The 25,542-nt window shown below is 52.7% G+C and overlaps 3 protein-coding genes across 7 annotated transcripts in view; 1 reads left to right on the top strand and 2 right to left on the bottom strand.

Moving 5' to 3' along the window:
- LOC130872021 (NADPH--cytochrome P450 reductase) overlaps window positions 1-8,597 on the top strand; it is a 44,033-nt gene extending 35,436 nt beyond the window's left edge. For both annotated transcript variants that reach the window (XM_057765815.1, XM_057765816.1), the window contains 14 exons: window positions 151-199; window positions 2,604-2,732; window positions 3,442-3,591; window positions 4,066-4,190; window positions 4,331-4,420; window positions 4,824-4,922; window positions 5,771-5,887; window positions 5,974-6,092; window positions 6,790-6,971; window positions 7,059-7,208; window positions 7,336-7,606; window positions 7,689-7,834; window positions 7,931-8,016; window positions 8,116-8,597. In XM_057765815.1, the coding sequence (XP_057621798.1) occupies window positions 151-199; window positions 2,604-2,732; window positions 3,442-3,591; window positions 4,066-4,190; window positions 4,331-4,420; window positions 4,824-4,922; window positions 5,771-5,887; window positions 5,974-6,092; window positions 6,790-6,971; window positions 7,059-7,208; window positions 7,336-7,606; window positions 7,689-7,834; window positions 7,931-8,016; window positions 8,116-8,260 (1,858 nt within the window). In that variant the 3' untranslated portion in view covers window positions 8,261-8,597. The remainder of the gene's footprint in view (window positions 1-150; window positions 200-2,603; window positions 2,733-3,441; window positions 3,592-4,065; window positions 4,191-4,330; window positions 4,421-4,823; window positions 4,923-5,770; window positions 5,888-5,973; window positions 6,093-6,789; window positions 6,972-7,058; window positions 7,209-7,335; window positions 7,607-7,688; window positions 7,835-7,930; window positions 8,017-8,115) is intronic.
- A 161-nt stretch (window positions 8,598-8,758) lies between these two features.
- Tmem120a (transmembrane protein 120A) lies at window positions 8,759-16,855 on the bottom strand. Its single transcript, XM_057766069.1, has 12 exons — window positions 16,644-16,855; window positions 14,869-14,987; window positions 14,550-14,666; window positions 10,536-10,595; window positions 10,246-10,341; window positions 10,004-10,093; window positions 9,843-9,908; window positions 9,682-9,743; window positions 9,505-9,597; window positions 9,333-9,397; window positions 9,159-9,227; window positions 8,759-9,078 (listed from the first exon to the last, which is right to left on the bottom strand). The coding sequence occupies exons 1-12, from the start codon at window positions 16,722-16,724 to the stop codon at window positions 8,965-8,967; spliced, it is 1,032 nt and encodes a 343-aa protein (XP_057622052.1). The 5' UTR covers window positions 16,725-16,855; the 3' UTR covers window positions 8,759-8,964.
- A 4,135-nt stretch (window positions 16,856-20,990) lies between these two features.
- The window catches only part of Styxl1 (serine/threonine/tyrosine interacting like 1), a 29,830-nt gene continuing 25,278 nt past the window's right edge, over window positions 20,991-25,542 (bottom strand). For 3 of the 4 annotated variants that reach the window (XM_057765624.1, XM_057765623.1, XM_057765627.1), the window contains 2 exons: window positions 24,912-25,024; window positions 20,991-21,215 (listed from right to left, as the gene is read on the bottom strand). In XM_057765624.1, the coding sequence (XP_057621607.1) occupies window positions 21,084-21,215; window positions 24,912-25,024 (245 nt within the window). In that variant the 3' untranslated portion in view covers window positions 20,991-21,083. Of the gene's footprint in view, window positions 21,216-24,911; window positions 25,146-25,542 lie in introns of those variants that run through there. The other variant, XM_057765626.1, reaches the window with a different exon arrangement.

Raw genomic sequence — 25,542 nt, 5'->3', positions numbered from 1 at the left:
TGGATCTGAGGCACACGAAGGAGTGATTGACTAACTAGTCCCACTCTTAGCTTCGTCACTAGGGGCCAGCCTATGGGATGTCCCCCAACTGCCCGTCACACCCATCCTGTAAGTTGCATCTGTCCCACATCACACTGTCTTGTTTTTCAGGACTTCATCTGTCAAAGAGAGCAGCTTCGTGGAAAAGATGAAGAAAACGGTGAGATTCCTGTTTCTGCTCCTAGTAGAGTCTGGCCTTGGTGGGCACCCGGGGGGCCCAGGAGAGGGCCTGATAGGGGGCTGAGGGCTGTTGGAACCGAGCAGGCCCGAGTGCTAAGGGCATCTTGATCTTATCACAGCAGTAGGGACTCTGCTTTTACTTTGACTGTCTGAATAAACTAAAATGTAAGAACCTGCCCCCCCTTTTTATCAACATTTACAATCTTGAGTCCATTCCCCAGAAGCCACATAAAAATCCAGACTGGGCAGCATATGCTTCCAGTTCCCAAAGCTCCCTGGTCAGCAAGCATAGCCTAATCGGAGCTCCAGAGCAGTGAGGAGCCTTGTTCAAAGCCAAACAGTGAAGGCAGCTGAGGAAGGACACCCAGTGTGGTGCTCGGGCTCCCACAGGTCCCTGCTGACACACACACACACACACACACACACACACACACACACACACACGCGCGCGCGCGCGCACATAGTTGGTACATTAGAAGCTAGTGTGGTGATGTACAACTGTAATCCCAGCAGTAAGAAAGGTGAAGCAGGAAAAGCGAAAGTTGAGGCCGACTTGGGCCACCATAGAAACACCTTGTCTAAGAATTTAAAAGAGGCCCAGAGATAGCTCAGTGGTAAGAGTGCCCACTGCTCTTGCACAGGACCAGGTTCAATTCCCAGCACCCACATGGTGACGCACAACCGTCCGTAAGTCCAGATCTAGATCAGATGCCTCTGACCTCCAGTGGCTCCTGAATACACATGATGCACACATGCATACACATACAAATACGCTGGACGTGGTGGCGTATGACTTTAATCCCAGCATTCAAAAGGCAGAAGCGGGCAGATCTCTGTGAGTGTGCGGCCAGCCTGGGCTACAGAATGAGTTCCAGGCTCCAAAACTGCGGACAGAAACCCTGTCTTGAAAAATAAACAAAGAAGAAAAAAAGAGAGAAAATATATTTTTTAAAATTAACAGTATAAAGGATAGATGTAGCTCCTGTGTAAACGCCCATTTTAAGATCTATTTTACATATGTGTATAGCATATATATGCTCATATATACTCATGTATATACATACTCATATACTCGTGTGTGTGTATGTATATATATATATATGGTTTTGTTTCTTTTTTTTTGGTTTTTCGAGACAGGGTTTCTCTGTAGCTTTGGTTCCTGTCCTGGAACTAGCTCTTGTAGACCAGGCTGGCCTCGAACTCCCAGAGATCTGCCTGCCTCTGCCTCCCGAGTGCTGGGATTAAAAGCGTGCGCCACCACCGCCCGGCATGGTTTTGTTTCTTGAGACAGAGTTTCTCTGTGTAGCCCTGGCTGTCCTGGAACTCGCTCTGTAGTCTAGAACTTAGATCCATCTGCCTCTGCTTCCTGAGTGCTGGGATTAAAGGCATGCGCTGTCATCACCTGCCTTATTTTTATTATTTTTTAGTTATGGGGGGGAGGGTTTTTTTTTTTAAGTTTTTTTCGAAACAGGGTTTCTCTGTGGTTTTGGAGCCTGTCCTGGAACTAGCTCTTGTAGACCAGGCTGGTCTCGAACTCACAGAGATCCACCTGCCTCTGCCTCCCAAGTGCTGGGATTAAAGGCATGCGCCACCACCGCCCGGCAGGGGGGGAGGGTTTTGCACAAGAATGCAGGTGTGCACTGAGGCCAGAGATAGTTCGATCCCTGGAGCTGGAATTACAGGGTGTTGTGGACCACTTGATGTGGGTGCAGGGAACTGCCCTTGGGTCCTCTGCAAGAGCAGCAAGTGCTCGTAACTACTGAGCCATCTCTCTAGCCTCTGCCTCACCGTGTTGTACAAGAAACTTGACGCCTGCAGATTTTGGTATCCTGTGTATGGAAGGAGACTATGAACCCCCACAAATGCCAAAGGACCACATCCGCTGTGTGTTATGTTTATTGATATATACATACGTAAAGCAAGATGGAGATCAGCTAATCCATATTTTCCTAGTCCCCTTCCATTTTTTTTGTTTGAGACAGGGTTTCTCTGTAGCTTTGGAACTAGCTCTTGTAGACCAGGCGGCCTCGAACTCACAGAGATCTGCCTGCTTCTGCCTCCCGAGTGCTGGGATTAAAGATGTGCGCTACCACCGCCCGGCCCCCTTCCCTATTTATACATAATATTAGGTTGTGGTTTTTCCAGTGTCTGAGGATGGTCTTGCGATGTGTGTGGCATTACTTGGATGACTCCAGCTGGAGTCCTTTGGGTGATGTCCTCTTCCATCATCACATCTGTGACAGCCAGACATCAGCCCTAGAGATTCAATGAAGACCTGAGGTCAGGACAGAGAGGACTTACAAGGGCTCCACTTGCCAGACCTGCCCTGTGTCTCTGCTCTGCCCTGGGCACTTGCTCACCCGTGTGTCTGCCTGCTCCCCTAGGGAAGGAACATTATCGTATTCTATGGCTCCCAGACGGGAACCGCTGAGGAGTTTGCTAACCGTCTGTCCAAGGATGCCCACCGCTACGGGATGCGGGGCATGTCCGCAGACCCTGAAGAGTATGACTTGGTGAGTGTGCCCCACCCTGCTGCCCAAATATGAGGGACCCCAGGCTGCCTCTTCCCTGTCTATGGAAGGTGTTGGATGGGGTCATCTCAAAGAGCTCTAAGCCTGCCGTATGTTGAGGCTCTTAATACCTTGTGCATTACAGCTGTGGGAAGAGTGGGGATAGAACCAGGGAGGGGTCAAGAGAGGCTGAGAATTTGGTCAGAGGCCATAGTTAGGGGCAATGGCGTCCTTCCTTATCCATAAACCATCCTGCCAGTATTGTTCCTCTTAAGCCAGCATAGGATATGACAGATCCCAGCCATGTTCTTAACAGCTAGGGACAGGAGCATTTTGCCCCTGACTGCCAACTCACACTTATTCTCCTGGTACTGCCTGCCTCCATTCCCTTACATGGGGTGGCTCTGTATAGTGCACAGAGCGGCCACAGTAGAAGGGAGGAGCGGGTGGCTCAGGAGTTGCCTCTTTGGCTCCCGTATTCATCAGTAGCACCCCCCCCCCCCGCCCTGCAAACTGAAAAGACATCCCTGTGAGTCTTCAATGCCCACTCCTTCTCTTCCACCCACTCCACTCTCCTGCCACAAAGGTCTTCCATCTCCAGACTTCCTTTTAAATATATTTGAGATGCATGGCAGATGGCCTGGACCAAGGCCTTCCCACCTGCCACCACCTGCGGGCTCGGGCCACAGCGGTGACACCCCTGTCTTTCTAGGCCGACCTGAGCAGCTTGCCTGAGATCGACAAGTCCCTGGTAGTCTTCTGTATGGCCACGTATGGTGAGGGTGACCCCACCGACAACGCCCAGGACTTCTATGACTGGCTGCAAGAGACTGACGTGGACCTCACCGGGGTCAAGTTTGCTGTGAGTCTCCACAGAATCCTTTGGGCGCACACTGGCCTGTGGCACCTCCCCAGAGCCCTAGGATCCTCCTGTGCAAGCTGCCCCATCTGTTCCTTCACTGTTTTACAGGCCAGCTGGTTTCCAGCAGAGAGCTTTATCCTTCCTTTAGTGTAGTTTCGCCCTTCCAGAGCACCATGCTGCCAGCTGACCGCACAGGACATTGGCTGCTGGATGAGGGCCAGAACAATATAATTTGGCCAAGCAAGGAAGACTGGAGCCTCCAGCTAAGCTGGTCACTTAGATTTGAGGCGTAAAGGCTAGCCATAAAAGGAGCCATCTGTGGAATGCAGGTCACCTGAATAAAGTAATCAGGTGTTCTTCTCAGTGCCCATAGTGCCGAGGCTCCCAGTGCAAGGTTCAGTGCATCCCACGGTCATCAGACCCCACTGGGCAGGCTGAAGTCCTGGCCTCAGAACCTCCCTGCTGTCCCCACAGGTGTTCGGCCTTGGGAACAAGACCTATGAGCATTTCAATGCCATGGGCAAGTACGTGGACCAGCGACTGGAGCAACTTGGTGCCCAGCGCATCTTTGAGTTGGGCCTTGGTGATGATGACGGGAAGTAAGTGCCACACCCTAGTTGCATGGGTCCCAGCCTGGAGTGTGGGCCACCCTTCTTCCCCGAGCAGGGTTGGGAGCCACAAGGGTGAGGAGCTGGTGTCTAGCCAGTGACTAGCCCAGCTAAGCCTCTCCTCTCTCCAGCTTAGAAGAGGATTTCATCACATGGAGGGAGCAGTTCTGGCCAGCTGTGTGCGAGTTTTTCGGGGTGGAAGCCACTGGGGAAGAGTCAAGGTAAGTGGAAGGCCACGGCTGGAGCCTGGGGTGGGTGGCCCTGGGGATGGAGTGAGGGATGGGCATGGGATCTGGGAGGTCCTTGTTCCAGGTGAGGGGGCTCCCTGAAGGTGATGGGGCTGAGGTGGGGTCTCCCTTCCTGTCCCATGGCATCGCCAGGACACTGACTTCCTTTCCAGCTGTGCGTCCTGGCCTTTTGATCCTCTCAGGCTCTCGGTCGGCTTCAACCCTTCCCTTGCCTCTTGCTTCTCTGCTGTAACTGCTACAGGGTCCACTGTGTCCTACTGTCTTATGTCTTCCACCCATGACCACTGTGTAGTTCAACCCTTTCTTGCTATGTATGACTGGCCCTGCAACCCCCTTCCTCCCAGCCCTGACCCCAGCCTTGGTTTTCCCCTCCCAGCATTCGCCAGTATGAGCTCGTGGTCCACGAAAATGTTGACACTGCCAAGGTTTACACGGGTGAGATGGGCCGTCTGAAGAGCTACGAGAACCAGAAACCGTAAGTGGAGGAAGTGCGGCTGACAGACCTGGGGCCCCTCGTGTACCCACATCCTAAGCAGATGTGTGTCCCTCCTGTCATTATTTGAGTGAACACAGTGGGGTACTGCACCTTCACGTCCACTATCTATGGAAGGGCACAAGTTCCCCGAGGGACAGGCACTGCTCCCCACTGAGGCCTCGGGAGCCAGCTCTGGCAGGTCAAACTTGGGCGAGAAGCCCGCTTCCTTTCCTTAGAATCTACAGCTATCTGGGCACAGCAGCTCAGCTGACAGCGTGCTCACCTAATGTGTGAGGCCCTGGTTCCATCCCCAGCCCTCAACAAACTGAGTGTGGGAGGCACATTCTCAAGCTCAGCACACAGGAATGGAGGAAGGAGGATCCAAAGCCCAGTTATCCTCACCTGTGAAGTGGGTTCCGAGGCAAGCCTGGGCTACAGGAAACCTTGTCCTAAAAAAAAGTCCAAATCATGTTGCTCACTTTTGACCCTATGTACCCCTGGGTGCTGCCCAGATTATTCATGCTGGAGCCTCCCCAGTCGTCTGTCGCCGAGTCATGCCAGCCATCCTGCTGGGCAGACTCTTCCATCTGCCACTCCTAGCCACGCTGTGGTCTCTGTGTGTGAAAGCCAAGTGCTATGCAAGTATCTCAGAACCTAGGTAGCTTCCACGGTGGCTCCACCCCCTGGCCCAGCCCCCCCATAGGCAGAATGCAGAGGGTCTCACATGTTTCTTAGGAGCCAGCTTGTTTTCCTGTCTGTGTCCCTTTGCTCTGCCCACCAGCTCTAGCTCCCAGTGTTTAGTATAAACAGGTCCCAAGCCAATCACTGACGACCTTTCTTCCCATCAGCCCCTTCGATGCCAAGAATCCATTCCTGGCTGCTGTCACCACCAACCGGAAGCTGAACCAGGGCACTGAGCGGCATCTAATGCACCTGGAATTGGACATCTCAGACTCGAAGATCAGGTACCTGCCGCCTCCTGCTCCCCTGGGGCAAGCCTGGCACGGAGTCATCTGCTCGCTTCCTCCTGAGACTTGCGCTTCCATTCTAGGTATGAGTCTGGAGATCATGTGGCCGTGTACCCAGCCAACGACTCAACCCTGGTCAACCAGATCGGGGAGATCCTGGGGGCTGACCTGGATGTCGTCATGTCTCTAAACAATCTTGATGGTGAGTCCTGCAACAGGGCCTTGACTAGGCCTGAAGGTTGAGCTTCTGCTCTGGCCTGTGGCCCGGGTGCTAAGGCCCCATGCCCTAAGACTATGTATGGAGGTCTAGCCATCTATCCCTGTTATGGCTATAGAGAGAGGACACCTGAGGCCAAGAGCCAGGCAGCTAGGGAAGCCACCCAGCCATACATCCTCCTGGACCAGGGCTGCTAAACCAAGCCTTGTATATAGGCCCAGGCTCCACAGCTGTGGCCTATAGGCTCCTGGGCCTCCAGCCCCACTGGTAAATGTAAGGACTGGGATTGGCAACCCTCGATGCCTTCTAGGTTCCTTTACAGTGAGCAGGTACTGGATGCTGCTGAATCCCAGGGCCTTCCACTGTGGACACAGTACCCGCCCAAGTCCTGGCTCTGCCCTTAGTGACTTTCAGTTAGAACACGTGGACTAAAGGAGCTGGTTCTGTTCAACACACACACTATGCTTCCTCCAAGGCCTGGCAGCCTACAATGGCTAGATCCCTCTGATGGACACTTCTGCCTGGCAGAAAGTTTGAGCCGTCCCACAGAGCCAAGGAAGCGATAGAGAGCAGGCTGGAGCACCAGCTTCCTGCTACAAAGGCCTGCAGCACCTCTAGCCCTATGACACCCCGCCCTGCCTCAGGGGGCAACCGCTCACTCAGTCCCCCTTCTGTGCTGCAGAGGAGTCCAACAAGAAGCACCCATTCCCCTGCCCCACCACCTACCGCACGGCCCTCACCTACTATCTGGACATCACCAACCCGCCGCGCACCAACGTGCTCTACGAGCTGGCGCAGTATGCCTCGGAGCCCTCAGAGCAGGAGCACCTGCACAAGATGGCGTCGTCCTCAGGCGAGGGCAAGGTGAGCCTGCACGTTCGGCCTCCACACCCCTCCACACCCTCACCCAGCACACATCCCGGATCACCCACCTTCCTTCTGTCTCCCCAGGAGCTGTACCTGAGCTGGGTGGTGGAGGCCCGGAGACACATCCTAGCCATTCTCCAAGACTACCCATCACTGCGGCCACCCATAGACCACCTGTGCGAGCTGCTGCCACGCCTGCAGGCCCGCTATTACTCCATCGCCTCATCCTCCAAGGTGAAGGGCGCCAGCTCTGCCGGGGAGGCACCCTCTAGGGCGATGGACTCTGGGTACCCGCAAGGAAAACCACCGAGAAAGGGACTGTAGGGGGGTGAGGCCAGGCTCACACCAGTCCTTCCTCCAGGTGCACCCCAACTCCGTGCACATCTGCGCCGTGGCTGTGGAATACGAAGCGAAGTCTGGGCGAGTGAACAAGGGGGTGGCCACCAGCTGGCTTCGGGCCAAGGAACCAGCAGGCGAGAATGGCCGCCGGGCCCTGGTACCTATGTTTGTGCGCAAATCTCAGTTCCGCCTCCCTTTCAAGTCCACCACCCCAGTCATCATGGTAGGCCCTGGGACAGGGATCGCCCCCTTCATGGGCTTCATCCAGGAGCGAGCCTGGCTCCGGGAGCAAGGTAAGCCACGGGGCTCTGGTTTTGTGGCGAGTCAGGGCCAGGCCAGAGAGCTCCCCTTCACCGCAGCTTCACCTCTGCCCAGGCAAGGAGGTTGGAGAGACAGTGCTGTACTATGGCTGCCGGCGCTCTGATGAGGACTATCTCTACCGCGAAGAGCTGGCCCGCTTCCACAAGGACGGGACCCTCACCCAGCTTAATGTGGCCTTTTCCCGGGAGCAGGCCCACAAGGTGAGGCAGGTGGCTGTGCTGACAGGCTGGGCTGCCTGCAAAGGTGGCGCTGTGGCTTCTGGACGCTGCTCACAGCCCCCTCCCCCCATCCCCTAGGTCTATGTCCAGCACCTGCTGAAGAGAGACAGAGAACACCTGTGGAAGCTGATCCACGAAGGCGGTGCCCACATCTATGTCTGCGGGTGAGTAGAGAGGCCTAGGGAGGCACCCGGTGCTGCCTACCCACCTACAGGGTGGCTCCAAGTCCCCTCACACATTCTTGCCCCCTTGTCTCCACCCAGGGATGCTCGGAATATGGCCAAAGATGTGCAGAACACCTTCTATGACATCGTGGCCGAGTTTGGGCCCATGGAGCACACCCAGGCTGTGGACTATGTTAAGAAGCTGATGACCAAGGGTCGCTACTCCCTGGACGTGTGGAGCTAGGAGCTGCCGCCCTCCCATCCCTCGTTCCCTGTAATCACTTCCCTAGCTCCCTTCTGCCGACCTCCATCCACCTCTGGTGGTTCTTGCCTGGCCTCGACACAGGGAGGCCCAGGGACTGACTCCTCCCGGCCTGAGTGATGCCCTCCTGGGCCCCTAGGCAGGGCACATGGCAAGAGGGACCGGGCCCACCTTTGGGTGATGGGTGCCTTAGGCCCTCGGCAGCTGTACAGAGGGGCTCTTCTCTCCACTGAGCTGGGGTGCAGCCCCGCCACATGATTTTGGATGAGTGTATATAATTTTAAATAGCCTGGCCCTTGGAATAAAGTTGTTTTCTGTATTTACCTGGTGTTGCTGGAGCCAATATGGGGTCTGTCTTGGGATCTGCTTCAGTTAGACAACCCCCCTCCCCAGACCAAGAGCCAAGAATCAGCAGTGCTGTGTTGGGGGCCCCAAGTCCTGCCTCCCCTAGGAGAACACACCCACAATCCATCAGAGACCTCCATGCCTCTCTTCCTTTATTGAGGCCCAGAACCCAAATACTGCAAGCTGGGCTCCAGGCCCAGGCCTTCCTCAGGGCCCACAGAGCCCACGAAGCCCAGGGGGCACAGAAGGGAACCCCCCCATCCACACAGGGGTGCCCCAACCTGCTGCCCCCCCCGGCACACAGGTCAGAAGCCCCTTTGGGGCTGGCCATCGGGTCTACTCTAATCCTTCTTGCTCCCGTGCTGCTGGCTGTGGAACTTCTGGTGTACCACTCGGAGGGTCGTGAAAAAGTTGCCGAGGAAGAGAAGAAGGAAGGGGAAGCCACACATGAGCACCTGCAGGGGTTGGGGACAGCCGGGGTCAGGACAGGGAGGTCTAGATGGAATCTCCCGTGCATCCCAGACCCCTGGCTCACCTGCCACTCCTTGCACTCAGGATCCCGGGCCAAGTTAAACAGTGTCAGCGCGTTAAAAAGCTGCCAGAACTGTAAGGGGGGGAGGGGTCTCTTCAGTAAGTGTGGTGTCCGCTGGGACTCGGATCCAGAGGTGGACACCCAAGGGGTGGGCGGGGACACCCAAGTGTGACTTACATGTCCAAAGAAGAGGAAAGGAAGCAGGAAGGTGAGGCCTCTCCACATCCAAGACTGGAAGCCCTCTGTTGGGGAGGGGTAGGGAAAAGCTGGGGTGGTGAAGGGCTGGAAGGGCAGGAAACCTTCACTCCCCAGGGGCCTCAGGGCTGCAGAGCAGGGCGCACTGACTCACCTACGGTGAGATCCATGGTGTGCCGCTCGCCCAGGGCGCGCAGGCGGTACAGGCACCCGCTCTGATAGTAATACTGCAGAAACTGCACAAAGCCTGGGTGGCCAACAGGAGCGCATGTCAGATCCGCTCTGGGCCACAGACTTTCTCCCCCGTCCCCTCCCTAGCAAGGAAACTCACTCTGATACATGGAGAAAGATAGAAACTGGTTCCGGAATTTCTGGTACATGAGACCATCTGGCCTAAATTTAGGGGGAAGCAGAGGAAGAAAGGGGAGGTAAGAGAGCCTGGAGCTGCGGCCTCACCCCATCCCCCTGTCAACCGAGGTCTTGGTCACTCACCAGGTCAGCATGACTCCCGAAAGGAACGTAGACACATAATGATGGAACACCCACCAGCCTTTGATCCTAAAAGAGAGTGCCGGTTACCCCTGTGAAGCAGAGCGGCTCCCCCAGATACAAAGTCCCCGTGTGCCATGACCCACCCCACTGCGCATGCACACCTGGAACCATTATTGATGAGGATGCTCTCTCGGATGGTCAGGGTGCAGTAATACCAGACCAGCAGGAAGTTGAAGGCGGCGTCCGTCACCCTGGGGAGTGGGGTACAAAGAAGTAATGTCTGAGCCTTGTCCCAGACCCCAGCCCAGCCCAAGATCAGAGACTTGTCCCAGACCCTGTCTCAACAAGACCAAGATCAGAGCCGTGTCCCTGACCCCGTCCCAGCCCAGCCCAGCGTGCACACCTAGAGTTGAGCAGGAAGCGGCAGCTGAAGGAGATGACAATGAGGATGATGGTGAGGTAGAGCTTGAATTTCTCATACTCGTCTTTGTAAGCAAACCTGGTAAGGTGAAGGACAGGCATCTGCACTCATGGATGGGCATGCAGAGGTGGGGGCTTCCTTCTCCACCATGCCCAGAGGTCACAGGCCAGCCTGGAGAAGTTGACCCAGAACCCCAAGACCACACCAAGCCAAGTCAGAGGTAGACGGGGAACCCTGGGTGAGAGCCAGCCCTCGACAGCCAGCATCCATACTTAGCCTGCTTGCTCAGTAGTGTCACGTTGACATTCCCCAGAACCAGACTCAGGTACAACCTAAGGGACAGAAGACGGCCTGAGTACAGAGAGACACTACAGTCTAGAGCCCGCTGTCTTCCCCGCTGGCCATGTTCTAAACTTAGGGGTGACACTGACCAACCACACATGATACCTCACCTCTCCCTGCCTGCTCCAGAATCCTGTCCTTGGGCAAACAGTGTCTCCAGCGTGTGGTGCTTTGTCTGGGACCTCCCCATGCAGGTACCTTGAGACCCTGGATGTCCTTTCCCCTGAGAAACTATCTCCACATCTAAAACCACTCCTTTGGTGTGGGCACGGGGACTTGGCATCTGGGTGGATGGTTATCTTCTCTTGCTATCCCAAGATAATCAAAAATCTTTGATTTTTCAACTCCAAGAAACTCGGGCCTGAGTCCCCTTCAGTGCTTCCCATACATAGCCATAGCCACACATCGGCCCTTATTCCTTCAGAACTCCAGGTGGAGGAGATGGCTCAGCCGGTGGTGTGTGCCTAGCACCTGCGAGGCCCTGGGGTCAGTCACCAGCACCACATAAAAACTTACACCTGTAATGCCAGTTCTTAGGAGATGGAGGCAGGAAGCTGAGGCTAGCCTGGGCTACAAGAGACCCTATCTCAAAAATATGCCATCAAAACCAACCAACAAAACCAGGCTCCTTGCCCTCCACCCCTCCCACTAGTGAAACCCCAGGTGTGACAGTAACGCTGCGTCACTCACGGAGCAGCTGCGCCCAGCAGAGGGGCTTCTGTCCCCACTCAGGCCTCAGCGGCACGGCAAAGAGACGCCCTCCTCCTACAAAGACGGCTGGGAGTTTGAACTCCCGAAGAGTAAATGGAGCCTCTGTCCTCCCAGATACTTAGTTAGGATCACTGGTGCTGGGATGAAAGACAGCGACGTGGGGAGGAAGGAGTTTCTAAGGCTCACACACCCTGGACTGCGTGTCACTGAAGGAAACCAAGGCAGGAACTCAAATGGGGCAGGAACCTGGGGGCAAAGCTGATGCGGAGGCCGTGGAGAGGGGCAGCTCACTGGCTTGCTCAGCCTGCCTTCTTATAGAATCCTAGACCAGCAGCCCAGGCATGGCCCCACCCACCATGGGCTGGGCCTTCCCGCATCATTTACTCATTAAGGAAATGCCCTACAGGCTTGCCCACAGCCTGATCTTACTGAGGCTTCTTCTCAGTTAAGGTTCCCTCCTCTCAGATGACTCTAGCTTGGGCCAGGTTGACACGAAAACTGGTCCAGACAATTGACCCCTTATCAACTTGACACTGAAACACTATTTAATAACCTTTCCTTTCTTGCTCATTCCCAAGATCTCACATTAATAAACATCACAATATAAACCATATCACCAACTTAAAATCAGCACAGACTTTGCCAATTCAAACACTTCAAAAGCGCAGTTTCTTTAAAAATTACAAAGTACTGCTCGATGGTGGTGGCACATGCCTTTAATCCCAGCACTTCGGAGGCAGAGGCAGGTGGATCTCTGTGAGTTCGAGGCCAGCCTGGTCTACAGAGCGAGTTCCAGGACAGCCAGGGCTACCCAGAGAAACCCTATCTCGAAAAATAAACAAAACAAATTACAAAGTCCCTTTTAAAATTCAAAAGTCTCTGTAAAACTCCAAAACCTTCTTCAAAGTCTCTCAACTGTGGGCTCAAAATCAGTTAAATACTTTACTTTGAGAGAGAAGAACCAGGGTGCAGTCACAATAGGAAGAAGACCAAACCGAACTCCAACTGTGTAAAGAACTCAGGGGCCAGCGTCTGGGACTCAGTCTTCGGAGCACTACCAAGGGGCCTGGGTCCTTTCTCTGGCTCCACCATCTTCAGCCCGCACAGTGTCCTCTGCTCAGGCCAGCTCCACTCCACAACTGGGGCTCTCCTGGGTGGTCATCCCCCAAATGCTGGGGTCTCCAGACACAGCTGGGTAGCCTCTCCCAGGTTCTCTTCCTGGTGTTAAACCTCAACTTCTCTCTGTGACCCCTTCCATCTTGGGGCTTCAACTACCGAGGCTACACCTTCACCAACGGCCTCTCCTGGCCTCTCACAGTGCCAAGCCTCAGCTGCTCCCCATGACCCCTTCATGCCTTCAAAACCAGGACCACCTGGGTGACTCTTGCACCTAAGCAAGCACAGCTGTCAGAATGAGGCACGGCCGCCTCTGAAACACAGTCTCTGTGTGCTGACTGACTCTAAGGAAACACTTCCCTGAAGACTTTCATCTCAGCAGTGCTGGTCCGCCCCGGCTCAGCAGAACCACGGAATCCTAATTCTAAGTCACAAATGCCCACGACAGAGTCTTTAACCTTCCCCCTGAACGTCACAAGCCAGGCCTCCATCATCTGCTCTGCTCTCAGCGTTACCTTCCGAGCACCGACACAATGGCCCACTGAGTTCTCGACGCTCAATGACTTTTCTAGCCCGAAGTTCCAAAGTCCTTCCACAATTCTCCCCAAAAGGACATGGGCACGTCCGCCACAGCAACACCCCACTATCCTGGTCTCAGTCAAGGCTACTATTGCCGTGATGAAACACCGTGCACAAACACAACTTGAGGAGGAAAGGGCTTATTTGGCTTCCATATCCTGGATCATAGTCCACTGAGGGAAGCCTAGGCAGGAACTCAAACCAAATGGAAACCTGGAGGCAGGAGCAGATGCAGAGGCCATGGAGGGTGTGGCTTACTGGCTTGCTCCTCATGACTTCCTCAGCCTGCTTTCTTATAGGACCCAGGACCACCAGCTCAGGGATGGCGCCACCAACAATCACTAATTAAGAAAATGCCCTACATTAGAGCCAGGCATGGTGGCACTGGCCTTTGATCCCAGCACTAGGGAGGCAGAGGCAGGCGGATCTCTGAGTCCAAAGCCAGGCTGGCTACAAAGTGAGTTCTAGGACAACCAGAGTTACACAGAGAAACCCTGACTCAAAACAAAACAAAACAAAACAAAACAAAAAAACAAACAAACAAGAAAGAAGGAAGGAAGAAAATGTCCTGCAGGCTTGCCTACAGCCTGATTCTGATCTTATGAGGAGGCATTTCCTCTTCTCAGATGACAGTAGCTGTGTCAGGCTGACATAAAAACCATCCAGGACACAAATGCAATGCCCAGCACAGACCCAGCTCCACTACCCAGGGCATCAATCATGTCTGGCAAGCACTCTACCCAGTCAGCTAAACCCCCAGCCCTTGACTTGACTTTGGAATTTTTTTTATATGTATGGGTGTTTTCCCTGCATGTGTGTCTGTGTACCACGTGTGTGCCTAGTGAGTGCCCACAGAGGACACAAGCTGGTGTCGGATCCCTTGGAACTGAAGTTACAGACAGTTGTAAGCTATCGTGTAAGTGCTGGGAATCAAACCCTGGTCCCTTGGAGGAATACCAGTGCTCTTAACCATTAAGCAATCTCTCCAGTCCCTTTGGTTTATTTTTATTTTATTTGGGTTTTTCGAGACAGGGTTTCTCTATAGTTTTGAAGCCTGTCCTGGAACTCACACTGTAGACCTGACTGGCTTTGAACTCACAGAAATCTGCCTGTCTCTGCCACCACCACCTGGCTGGTTTATTTTATTTTATTTTTGAAGGAGTGTCTCACTATATAGCCCTGGCTGGCCTGACACACAGTATGCTGACCAAGCTACTTTGAATTCACTATGTAGTCAAAGAGGACCTTGGACTCCCTAGCCTCCTGCCTCGGCTTCCAGAATTGTTAGGACCACAGGCATGTGCTCATTCCTTGCCTCTGAAGATGACATGGGCGTCCCTACACCAGGAAGCTGTGTCTGGCCATGTGTGGGGTTAGACGTCCATCACTGAGGCCCCAATCCCCTGAACCCTCCCCTTCAAGCTTCCATGACTGTGAGCTGTCAGATAGTTGGGCCGTCAACATGGTCTCCTTTGCCGATTGACCGAGAGAGGTTAGGGCTTCATGAAATCCTGGAGCTGGAAGAAGGAAGGACTCACCCATTCTTCTTAGGCAAATAGGCTTCCATGTCAAAAAAGAGGCCTTGGCGCTCCTTCATCTGGCTTTCCAGCTCCTGCGCGGCCTCCGTGGACTCGAGTGGGAGAGAGGGTCTGCATCTGGGAGTATGGCGGGAGTCAGTCAGTGCAGGTGGGGGGCCCGAGGCCTGCGGGAACCCCAGTGAGAACCCTTCGGGACAGAGAAAGGAACAGAGCCCAGGGAGTGGAAGAGTAGAAGAGCCACGCTGGGGTAAGCCAACGGCACCCACCCCACACAGCACGCAACAGCACCCACCCCGGCGGGAAGGCGCCCCACCCTCACTTTTTCAGCACCAAGGCCAGCTCCTGGAGCCGTTTCTTCTGGCGTGTGATGGAATTGGTACAGTTGTCCTGGAGTTTGGTCAGCTCCTCTAGCTTTAGGCGGTACAGGCGGTGTGTTTCCTAGGGTGAGGAGAGGACGTAAGCTTGACGGGGCAGGGAACCAGCTTGCTTGGGGACCTCCTGAGATAGCTCCACCCGAGGCAAGCCAGGAGCTAGGTTTCTTCCTGTAAACTCAGATCCTCCACCGGTCCTCAACAACAGGTCAGCTGTCCTCAGCTCTGCCTGGGTGTTCTGTGCCACCCGCGTCTGGCATCATTTTCAAACAGTCTAGAGCAGTGGTTCTCAGCCTTATTAAAGGGTCTCAGCGTTAACATAGTTCCTCATGCCGTGGTGACCCCCAACCATACAATTATTTTCATTGCTACTTCATACACTGCAGTTTTGCTACTGTTATGAATCATAATGTAAATATCTGTGTTTCCAGTAGTCTTAGGCGACCCTGTGAAAGGGCTGTTCGCCCCCTAAAATGGGTCGCGACCCACAAGTTGAGAACCACTGCTCTAGACCATAGGGGCTGCCTGAACTCAACCCTCACCTTCTCAGTTCCTCCTACCTACCAAACCTGAAGGAGTGGAATCCAGGGTTCTCCACGGTGCTTTCTACCCAGGCATTCCCAATGTGTCCTCTCGGGTCAAAGTTACCAGCTTTCAGTCCTAAGGCCAGTCCCTCCCGTCTGCTCCCCTCCTGCAAGCACCTTTGGCCCAAGCACTTTGCCCTGGTGGGTGAACCTTGCAAGTTGCAAAGTAAAGACAGGGCAAGGAGCAGTGTGGGAAAATCAAGGCAGAGGGCATCGTAGTGATGGCAAAACTGGGAGATTTGGGGCCATCTAGGCCTCTAGAGAGAGTTTTAGTACTGGAAGGCTGGGAAGGGTTGGCAGCCGCAGTGGAGACATGAGGCTGGGAGCAGTCCAGCAGAGGCAAAGGTCTAACCTAGTCTCTAGTCGACCAGGCTCCGCTATTTGGGTGTTTCTCATGCCAAGCCCGGCTGCCACATCCTCCTCAGGTTCTAGCATATGCCACCTCTGCCCAGTGACTGCCTTCCTGGAAGCAGCAGCTTCCTTCTCTCCAGTATGGGCACAGAGAGGCCACGAACAACCCCCACCTGGAACTGGGAGGTTTTCCAATGGTCTCGGACAGGCTCTGCCAAATCAGGAGGTTCGGGGACAGTCTGCCCCGCCCACCTCTCCCTACAAGAAAGAACCACACGCGCCAAGGCGACCCTTCTCCTGTCCCTAGGTGGGCGCTGTCCCTCTGTCTCAGATGGCTGAGACCTCCATCCAAGCCTGGATTTTATCTAAACTTGCTTCCCTGCATCATTCAGCAAGGAGTTGGTCAAGGGCGGGGAAGGCGTTTGCAGGGTGACAGAATCAAAAGGCCGGGCCCTGCTGGGCTCTGCCTCGGGTGACTACTCTCCAGGAAGGGGACGCGGTCCCAGGTCGGTTAGCAGTGCAGTGGGAGAGGCAACAGAGGAATCCTGACCTGTTTTCAAGGCCTTTGCACAAAGTCGAGACGACCCGGTACAGAGGGATCCCGCCCAAGCACGCCGGGGACGCGCGGGCAATCGGGACTGCCATCGAACATTTAAGAAGAAGAGTGGAAGAGGGCCTCGACCCCTGACCCCTCCGAGCTACCCTATGTCTAATCTAGGGCTGCCCGACCCTTGTCCCCGAGACAGAGAGACACGGCTCGGGGCACGGATGGCCTCAGGGACGCTCACCTGGATACCTTGGAAGTCCTGCTGCAGATCCTCCCAGTTGCGCAGGCAGTCGCCCAGCGGGTCTGGGGGCGAGGACTGCATGTCTTTGTCCACGCCACGGGCCGCGGGGAGCCACGAGTGGGGAGGACGGAGCTGCAACCCCGGCCGGCCCGAGGCGCCTCCGCCACCGCCCCCGTCCGCTTCCGGGCTCGCGCTGCCGCTGCTGCCAACGGGAAAGGGCCCGGCGTAATCCGCGCGCGAGTCCCGCCCCTAGGAGCAGCCAATCGGGGCCCGGGACGGGAACTGGGCGTGGCCATGTGCCCGCAGGGCGTCTCCCGACGCCCTAACCGGACCTGTGCTCCCGGCGATCCTACCCGCACACCCACTTCCTCCGACCACTCACCAACCGAGGCGACACGTGCTTCCAACACTTTATTTTTTATTTTGTTTAAGATAGCGTCTCAGTACGTAGCCCTGGCTGCTCTGGAACGGAGAGATCATCCCCCCCCCCCCCCCCCCCCCCGCTTCCCGCGTGCCGAGATTAGAAGCCTGAGCCTTCCACCACGCCCTGCACTTCACACACTTTTGTCCTTGAGAAGCTGCCCTTCTCCTCTCCGGGGGACAGCCCGTGTCTCGCAGTCTCAGTAATTTAGAGATACCCTTTTCCTGGCCCATAGTCCTCCGTACTCACCTCCCATGTCCTTCACACAGCATGTAGGCTGCTTCTAAAATACTAAACCTAACTCCCCACCGTATCCCTGCTGAAGACTTACCAGTGGGTCTAGAGCTGAGTCGGTAGAGGGTTTGCCTAGCACGCAGGAAACACTGAGTTCAATCCCCAGCACCACGTGATAAATCGGATGCGGAGACGCCTGCCTGTGATCCCTGCACTTGGGAGGTGCAGACAGAAGGATCAGAAGTTCCAGGTCATCCTCATCAGGGGACACCTACCATTCATGGCTCTCCGTGGAAAGTTCTAGGTGGCAGGTGGTAGCTAGGGGTGTTTTCCTTCTTTCTTTCGTTTGTTTCGAGACAGGGTTTCACTGTGTGTAGCCCTAGCTATCCTGGAACTCGCTCTGTAGACAAAGCTGGTCTCAACTCGCAGAGATCCACCTGCCTCTGCCTCCCGAGTGCTGGGATTAAAGGTGTGTGGTACCACCTTTCAGCTGGGGATGTTTTCTTTCTTTCTTTTTCTTTCTTTCTTTCTTTCTTTCTTTCTTTCTTTCTTTCTTTCTTCCTTTCTTTTTAATTTGGTTTTTGGAGACAGGGTTTCTCTGTAGCTTTGGTGCCTGTCCTGGTCTTGCTTGTAGACCAGGCTGGCCTCTCCTCAAACTGACAGAGATCCTCCTGCCTCTGCCTCCTGAGTACTGGGATTAAAGGCCCGTGCCACCACCACCCAACTTAGGGATGCTGTCTTAAATAACTGACACCCTACACATTACCCATCAGTCCCCTAGTGATCCGTGAGTCTGGGGAAGTGATTTGGGCAGCTCCCTTCAGGACTCGTGGAATTTGAGCCTGTGAGATGGCTCAGCAGGTAAACGTGCCTGATGCAAGCCTGATGACCCAAATTCAATCCAAAGACCCACATTATGGAAAGAATCGGTTTCAACAAAGTCTCTGGTCTCCACACAAGTGTCATGGGATGCCTACATATGCAGATGTAAAACACTGTAGGATGGCTTAGTGGTTAAGAGCAGTTCTTCCAGAGGACCTGGGTTCAGTGCCCAGCACCCACGTGGTGGTTCACAACCATCTCTAACTCCAGTCCCAAGGGATCTGACCCTCACTCACTTCTGGCCTCCACAGGCACCAAGCATATATGTGATGCACAGACATATATGCAGGTAAAAAATGCCCATAAAATATAATTTAAAAACCACACACACACACACACACACACACAAATCTGTAAAGACTTGTGGAATTTTAGGACCTGAGTCATGCAGGAAGCCCTGGGTTTGATTCGTGTGGTGGCACATGCCCAGCACTTGAGAAGAAGAGGCAAGAGGATCAGAAGTTCAGTGTCATCCTCAGCTACATAGTTAGTTGTCCAGGCTAGCCTGGGCTACATGAAACCCTGTCTGCAACAAAAAGAAAAGAAAAACGGGACATACAATTTCTAGAAACCTGGGACTGGGTGATAAGAGGTCCAACATGTCTCCTTCGTAAAGAGCTGGGAACAGAATTTATACCCAGTGATCTGGAGGCAGTGGTCAGAATGCTGGCTCTGGGCATTAGGCAAAGACCCCCATTCTGGGGACACTGAAGTCAGGAGAATCCCTAAGTCTGAGCTGGAGGATCTCCACCCTGGGGTGGACACTGTGATGCTCTGCATCACCCCAGGTGACCTCCAAAGAGTGCAAGTCACCAGTACGTTCAACAGCCGCTTCAGCCAGAGGCAGCCCCAGAGTGTAGTTGTGGGGGGCACAGCTTGCCTCCAGGTGTGGGGGTTCCTGAGGAGCCAGAAGAAAGAGTGCATCTGCTCTGTTAATTGGACCAGAGCCTAAGAAGGCTGGTCATGTTAGAACACACCTGTAATCTTAGCACTCAGGAGATGAACACAGGAAAATGGCAAGACTAAAGGCAACCAGGGGTACGTAATGAGACCTCAGTTCTTTTATTTTTGTTGTTGTGTAGCCCTGGCTATCCTAGAACTCATTCTATAGACAAGGCTGGCCTCAAACTCAGAGATCCACCTGCCTCTGCCTCCTGAGTGCTGGGATTAAAGGCATGCGCCACCACCACTAGGTGAGACCTCAGTTCTTTTTGTTGTTGTTGTTGTTTTTTTTTTTTTTTTTGTTTTTGGAGACAGGGTTTTTCTGTAGTTTTGGTGCCTGTCCTGGAACTAGCTCTTGTAGACCAGGCTGGCCTCGAACTCAGAGATCCTCCTGCCTTTGCCTCCTGAGTGCTAGGATTAAAGGTGTGCTCCACCACCTGGCAGACCCCAGTTCTTAAGATGAAGTGATGGCTCAGTGGTTAAGAGCATTGGTTGTCCTTCCAGAGGACCAGGTTTGGTTCCCAGCATCCACATGGTGGCTAACAACTGTCTTTAACTCCAGTTCCAGGGCATCTAATGCCTGTTTTTTACTTCTGTAGGAGCCAGGCATACACATGGTGCAGACAAAACATCTATATACATAAAATTAAAAATAAATCTAAAATACATGTTTAAAGGTTTGTGTGTGTGTGTGTGTGTGTGTGTGTGTGTGTGTGTGTAATGGATTAGAAAGAGCCAGTGCAGGACTGGGGGTGTGGCTTACTTAGTAGAGTGCCTGCCTAGCTTGTGTACAGGAAGCCCTGGGTTCACCCCCAGCGACACACAAACTAAACAGTGGTGCACACTGTAATCTCAGCACTGGGGAGGTGAAGGCCACAAGAGCATGGGTTAGAGTCCCCTTCAGCTACACGGAGTTTGAGACCATCCCAGTCTACATGATGCCTTGTCTCAAAAAAATAAAAGGCTTGCGGGGCAGTGGTGGTGCATGCCTTTAATCCCAGCAGTCAGGAGGTGGAGGCAGGTGGATCTCTGTGTGAGTTAGAAGCTAGTCTGGTCAACAGGAGGAGTTCCAGGACAGAGGCTACACAGAGGAACCCTGTCTCAGGGGGAAAAAAAAGACTTGCCTAACATGTATGAGGCTCTGTGTCAGTGCTCTCAACCTAACATGTATGAGGCTCCATGTCAGTGTTCTCAACCTAACATGTATGAGGCTCCATGTCAGTGTTCTCAACCTAACATGTATGAGGCTCCATGTCAGTGCTCTCAACCTAACATGTATGAGGCTCCATGTCAGTGTTCTCAGCCTAACATGTATGAGGCTCCATGTCAGTGCTCTCAACCTAACATGTATGAGGCTCCATGTCAGTGTTCTCAGCCTAACATGTATGAGGCTCCATGTCAGTGTTCTCAGCCTAACATGTATGAGGCTCCATGTCAGTGCTCTCAACCTAACATGTATGAGGCTCCATGTCAGTGTTCTCAGCCTAACATGTATGAGGCTCCATGTCAGTGCTCTCAACCTAACATGTATGAGGCTCCATGTCAGTGTTCTCAGCCTAACATGTATGAGGCTCCATGTCAGTGTTCTCAACCTGTGGGTTGATTGCCATTTTCACAGGAGTCACCTAAGACCACTGGAAAACACGGATGTTTACGTTATGATTCTTAATGGTAGCAAAATTAGTTATGAAGTAGCGATGAAAATAATTTTATGGTTGGGGGGTCACACATGAGGAACTGTTAAAGGGTCGTAATGTGAGGAAGGTTGGGAATCACTGTTCTAGGTTCAATCTCCAGTATTAGGGGGAAAACAAAAAGAGAATCAGTCTTAAGACACAGACATGAAACTTCAGGATGCAAAGGTCTTTTTCTGAACCACTCCAAGAGCGTACCTAATCCCCACCACCCACTAAAAGTCCAAAACAAGGTTCCTCAGTGCCCTGGTCGGCTGCAGGTGAAGGTCAGTAGATGGGATCAGAGATATCTGTCATATATTCCCCATGGATAACTTTCTCCCACTCCAGCAGCTGAGCCACCAAGCCCCGATTCGGACGCATGTTGTTTTTGCATTTCTTCACGTGGGCCCAGGACCTCTGTGAATGTAGAGATAAGGAAGATTTCAGGACGGGTGGTGGGACCCTTCTAGACCAGATTACAACCAGCTCAGTGGGGTCAGAAGACATCTCCCCAGAAGCCCACATGACAGTTTAAGATAAGATGCTGGTACAGGGGCTAGGGCGATAGCTCATTTGGTAGGGTATTTTCCAGGCAGGCAGGAGGAGCTGAGTTCAGTCCTCTGGACCCATGTAAAAACGCTGTTTGCGGTGGCACACTTGTAATCCTAGTGTGGTGAAGTGGAGATGGGATCCCTGAAGCTCAGTGGTCAGCTAGTCTAGCCTAACTGTGGAGGAGAGAGAGAGAGAGAGAGAGAGAGAGAGAGAGAGAGAGAGAGAGAGAGAGAGAGCGAGCACCGGCCAATAAAAGAACTTGTCTCCAAGAAAAGACTGATGAAAGAAAGGCTGATGCCCGAGGAGTGATAGCTGAAGCTGTCCTCCGATTCCCAACACACTCACATGCACCTACACACCTGTGTGCACACACTCATAGGCACCTATACACACCCTCATGCACAATAACACGTGCACATACACACAAAAGGAAATTATAAATTATGTAAGTATTGAATGCAGATAAACTGGACCCAGTAAATAAAGCAGAGGAGCCAGAGGCTGGGATTAGGAGAGAACAGGAGGCTGTCAATCACTAGGCACAGAACATCAGTTTTGCAAGAAGTGAACATTTACAAGCTGGTTTTACAACCTGAATGTACTTACTGCTAAAGTACATATTTATAAGTCACTAAGTATGGGGGTGCGGCTTAATTGGTAGGGTGCTGGCCCCTTAAACCCATTACACACCTCAGCTCCTAACACATCTGCTGGGACTCTCACCCTGTCTACCCTGGAATGGAAGTGTGGAGCACCTGCCAGGGCATACTTGGTGAGGGTCAGAGAGACCATCCGTGTTCTTCCTGTTACCATGGGGCCCCGTGGAGAGTGGGTGCTGTGCCTGAGCCAATGGGCTTTGGACCCCTGCTGTACTATATGTAGCTGTGCGGCACTGGAGCGAGCACCCAGACTTACCACACCTGAAAGAAGCTAGGGAGCATAATGTATTTAAGCTGCAGGGTCACTGTGAACATGCCATTACATAAAAAGAATTAAAAGGGCCAGGGCCAGTAGGACACAGTTATAACCCCAGCACCCAGGAGGCCGGGACAGGAAGAAGGATTATGAGTTCTCTGTAAGCCTGAATTCTACAGCCAGTTACAGCTGGGCCTGGGTTATTAATGAGTGTAGCAAAATCTATGCGACACAGTGAACCCTATCTAAAACAAAACAAATTAAACCACTAAATGTCAGCTAAAGGGATGGCTCTAAAGTTGCTGCTCCAATTGCTGCTCTTCCAGAGGACCCAGGTTCAATTCCCAGGACTCATATGGTAGCTCACAAGTGGGCAGAACTCCAGTTCCAGAGGATCTGACTCCCCTTCTGGTCTCCACGGGTACTGCATGCATGTTGTATACAGACACAGAGAAACACCAGTGCACATAAAATAAAAATAAGCAAATCTTTTTTTAAAAAAAAAACAAAAATAAACATATTTGTTATTATCATGTGTGTGCATGCCATGTATGGGGTGTTCACATGCCACCACATACTTGTGAGGTCAGTTGCATGCTATGGGGGGTGCACATGCCACCACACACTTGGGAGGTCAGTTGCATGCTATGTATGGGTACACATGCCACTGCACACTTGGAAGGTCAGTTACATGCTATGTATGGGGAGTGCACGTCACTGCACACTTGGGAGGTCAGTTGCATGCTATATATGGGTACACATGCCACTGCACACTTGGAAGATCAGCTACATGCTATGTATGGGGAGTGCACGTCACTGCACACTTGGGAGGTCAGTTATGTATTCAACAGTGAGCAGAGCTACAGTATGCGTGCATCACCAAGCAGAACTGCAGTATGCATGCATCACAAAGCAGAACTGCAGTATGCATTCAACAATGAGCAGAGCTACAGTATGCATGCATTACCAAGCAGAGCTGCAGTATGCATGCATCACCAAGCAGAGATGCAGTATGCATTCAACAGTGAGTAGAGCTACACTATGCATGCATCACCAAGCAGAACTGCAATATGCATGCATCACCGAGCAGAGATGCAGTATGCATTCAACAGTGAGCAGAGCTACACTATGCATGCATCACCGAGATGCAGTATGCATGCACCACTGAACAGAGCTGCAGTATTCATGCATCACTCCACACCTCCTGACAGTGATACAATGTGGCCAGCTGTTTCAAGCTCCTGCTGCCTTAAACCCTTACCCCATGATTGTGGATTATGACCTAGAACTGTAGGCTAGAATTAACCCTTTCTCCCTTAAACTGCTTTTGTGGAGTATTTTTATTACAACAAAAGAAGAAACTAGGGGCTGGAGAAACTGCTCAGCAACTAAAAACAGCCTAGGCTGCTCTTGCAGAGGGCTGGAGCTGAGTTCCCGGCACCCATGCTGGGTTGCACAAGGCTGTCTATAACTCCATCTCCAGAGGATCTGATACACAGAGAAGGAGACAGAGAGAGTTAAAGATAAAATAAATCTAAATAATAAATCTAATAATAATAATATAAATGATAATCTAAAAAACAAACAAATAAATGACAAGACAAGGGCCATACAGTTGGCTGTTATCCAGAGCCCAGACTGGTTGAGCCCCTGACAGCCTAAAGCTGCTAGTCTAAGCAAAGGGACCTTACTCTTTTTTTTATTATTATTATTATTTTTATTCTTTTTTAATTAAAATTTCCACCTGCTCCCCGTTTCCCATTTCCCTCCCCTCCTCCCAAATATTGCCCCCTCCCCCAGTCCCCTCCCCCTATCCCCACTCCTCTTCTCCTCCCCCCACACCATTCCCCCTCCCTCTCGATATTGAAGAGCAGTCCAAATTCTCTGCCCTGCGGGAAGACAAAGGTCTTCTATCTAGGGACCTTACTCTTGAGTGCTGCAAGCTGGGTAACATCCAAACTTTGGCGTTCTCTTCCCTGCTAAAACTAAGAGCCTATGGTAGTGCTCCTGTCCTAAGTATGCCCAGATCTAGCTCAGACCCCCTCATAGGATATTTGTGGCCCAGGGAACAATACTTATTGTTTGTTTTGTTTTTGTTTTTTGAGACAGGGCTTTTCTATGTATTCCTGGCTGTCCTAGAATTCACTCTGTAGACCAGGCTGGCCTTGAATTCACAGAGATCTACCTGCCTCTCCCTCCCAAGTGCTGGGACTAAAGGCATATGCCAACACCACCTGGCAGAATGCATACTTTTTAAAGACAGGATATTATGTAGCCAGGGTGGCCTCAAACTTGCTCCTTAATTGAAAAAGACCTTGAACGACTGATTCTCCTGCCTCCTTCTCCAGTCATAGTCCCAAGATTACAGGCCTGCCCCAATATACTTTCTTTATGTGTTGATGGGGACTGAACCTAGAGCCTTTGTTTGTTTATTTGAGACAGAATCTCAATGTATGGCCCTGGCTGTCCCAGGATTCACTCTGTAGACCAGACTAGCCTCAGACTCACAGACCTCTACCGGCCTCTGCCTCCTGAGTGCTGGGATTAAAGGTATAAATTACCATGCCTGGCTTGGACCTAGAGCCTTTTGCAAGCCAGGTGAGCACTCTACCAATCAAGCACCAGTCCCAGCCCCACACCACATACCTTCAACGTCTCCTCATTATAATGCATGAGGAAGGCCATCACAGCAGCACTGCTGCGACTGATGCCCTGGGTGGAAAAGACCAGGATGACAGAGCGGAGCCGGAGGTGAAGTTCTGCAAAGGAAGGAAGCAAGAGGACTGTGCATGGCACTCTTCCCTGGGGACCTCAGTGGCCATCAAGAGACCAGCCTTGTCAGCCTAGCGGTGCAGGCCTGGAATCCTAGATGTTCGGAGACTAAAAAGAAGAAGAAGAAGAAAGATTGAAAGTTTAAGGCCAGCCTAGGAGAATACAGGGAGAGGCTGTCAAAGTAAAAGATGAAAAGAGGACAGGATGAGGGTGTCCTGGAACCCCAGTGAGGGACTGGGGCACAGTTCAGTGGTAGAGCCCCTGCCTAGAATCCCCCAGTGAGGGGCTGGGGTGTGGCTCAGTGGTAGAGCACCTGCCTAGAATCCCCCAGTGAGGGGCTGGTGCGTGGCTTAGAGGTAGAACACTTACCTAGGATATGTTCCACCCTGGTTGCATTCTTAAAGTTGAAAAAAAATAGGTAAAAGTGGTAAATTGCTGGACAAATAAGGGGTGAAGGAGGCTACTACCCTACTCCCAGCCATCCAAGCAGCACCTTGGGCTGGGG

This window comes from Chionomys nivalis, chromosome 3, assembly GCF_950005125.1.
Source record: "Chionomys nivalis chromosome 3, mChiNiv1.1, whole genome shotgun sequence".
NCBI classification, from domain to species: Eukaryota; Metazoa; Chordata; class Mammalia; order Rodentia; family Cricetidae; genus Chionomys; species Chionomys nivalis.
Note: the sequence above shows the minus strand (reverse complement) of the source record. Positions and strands in the feature narration are given on the sequence as shown.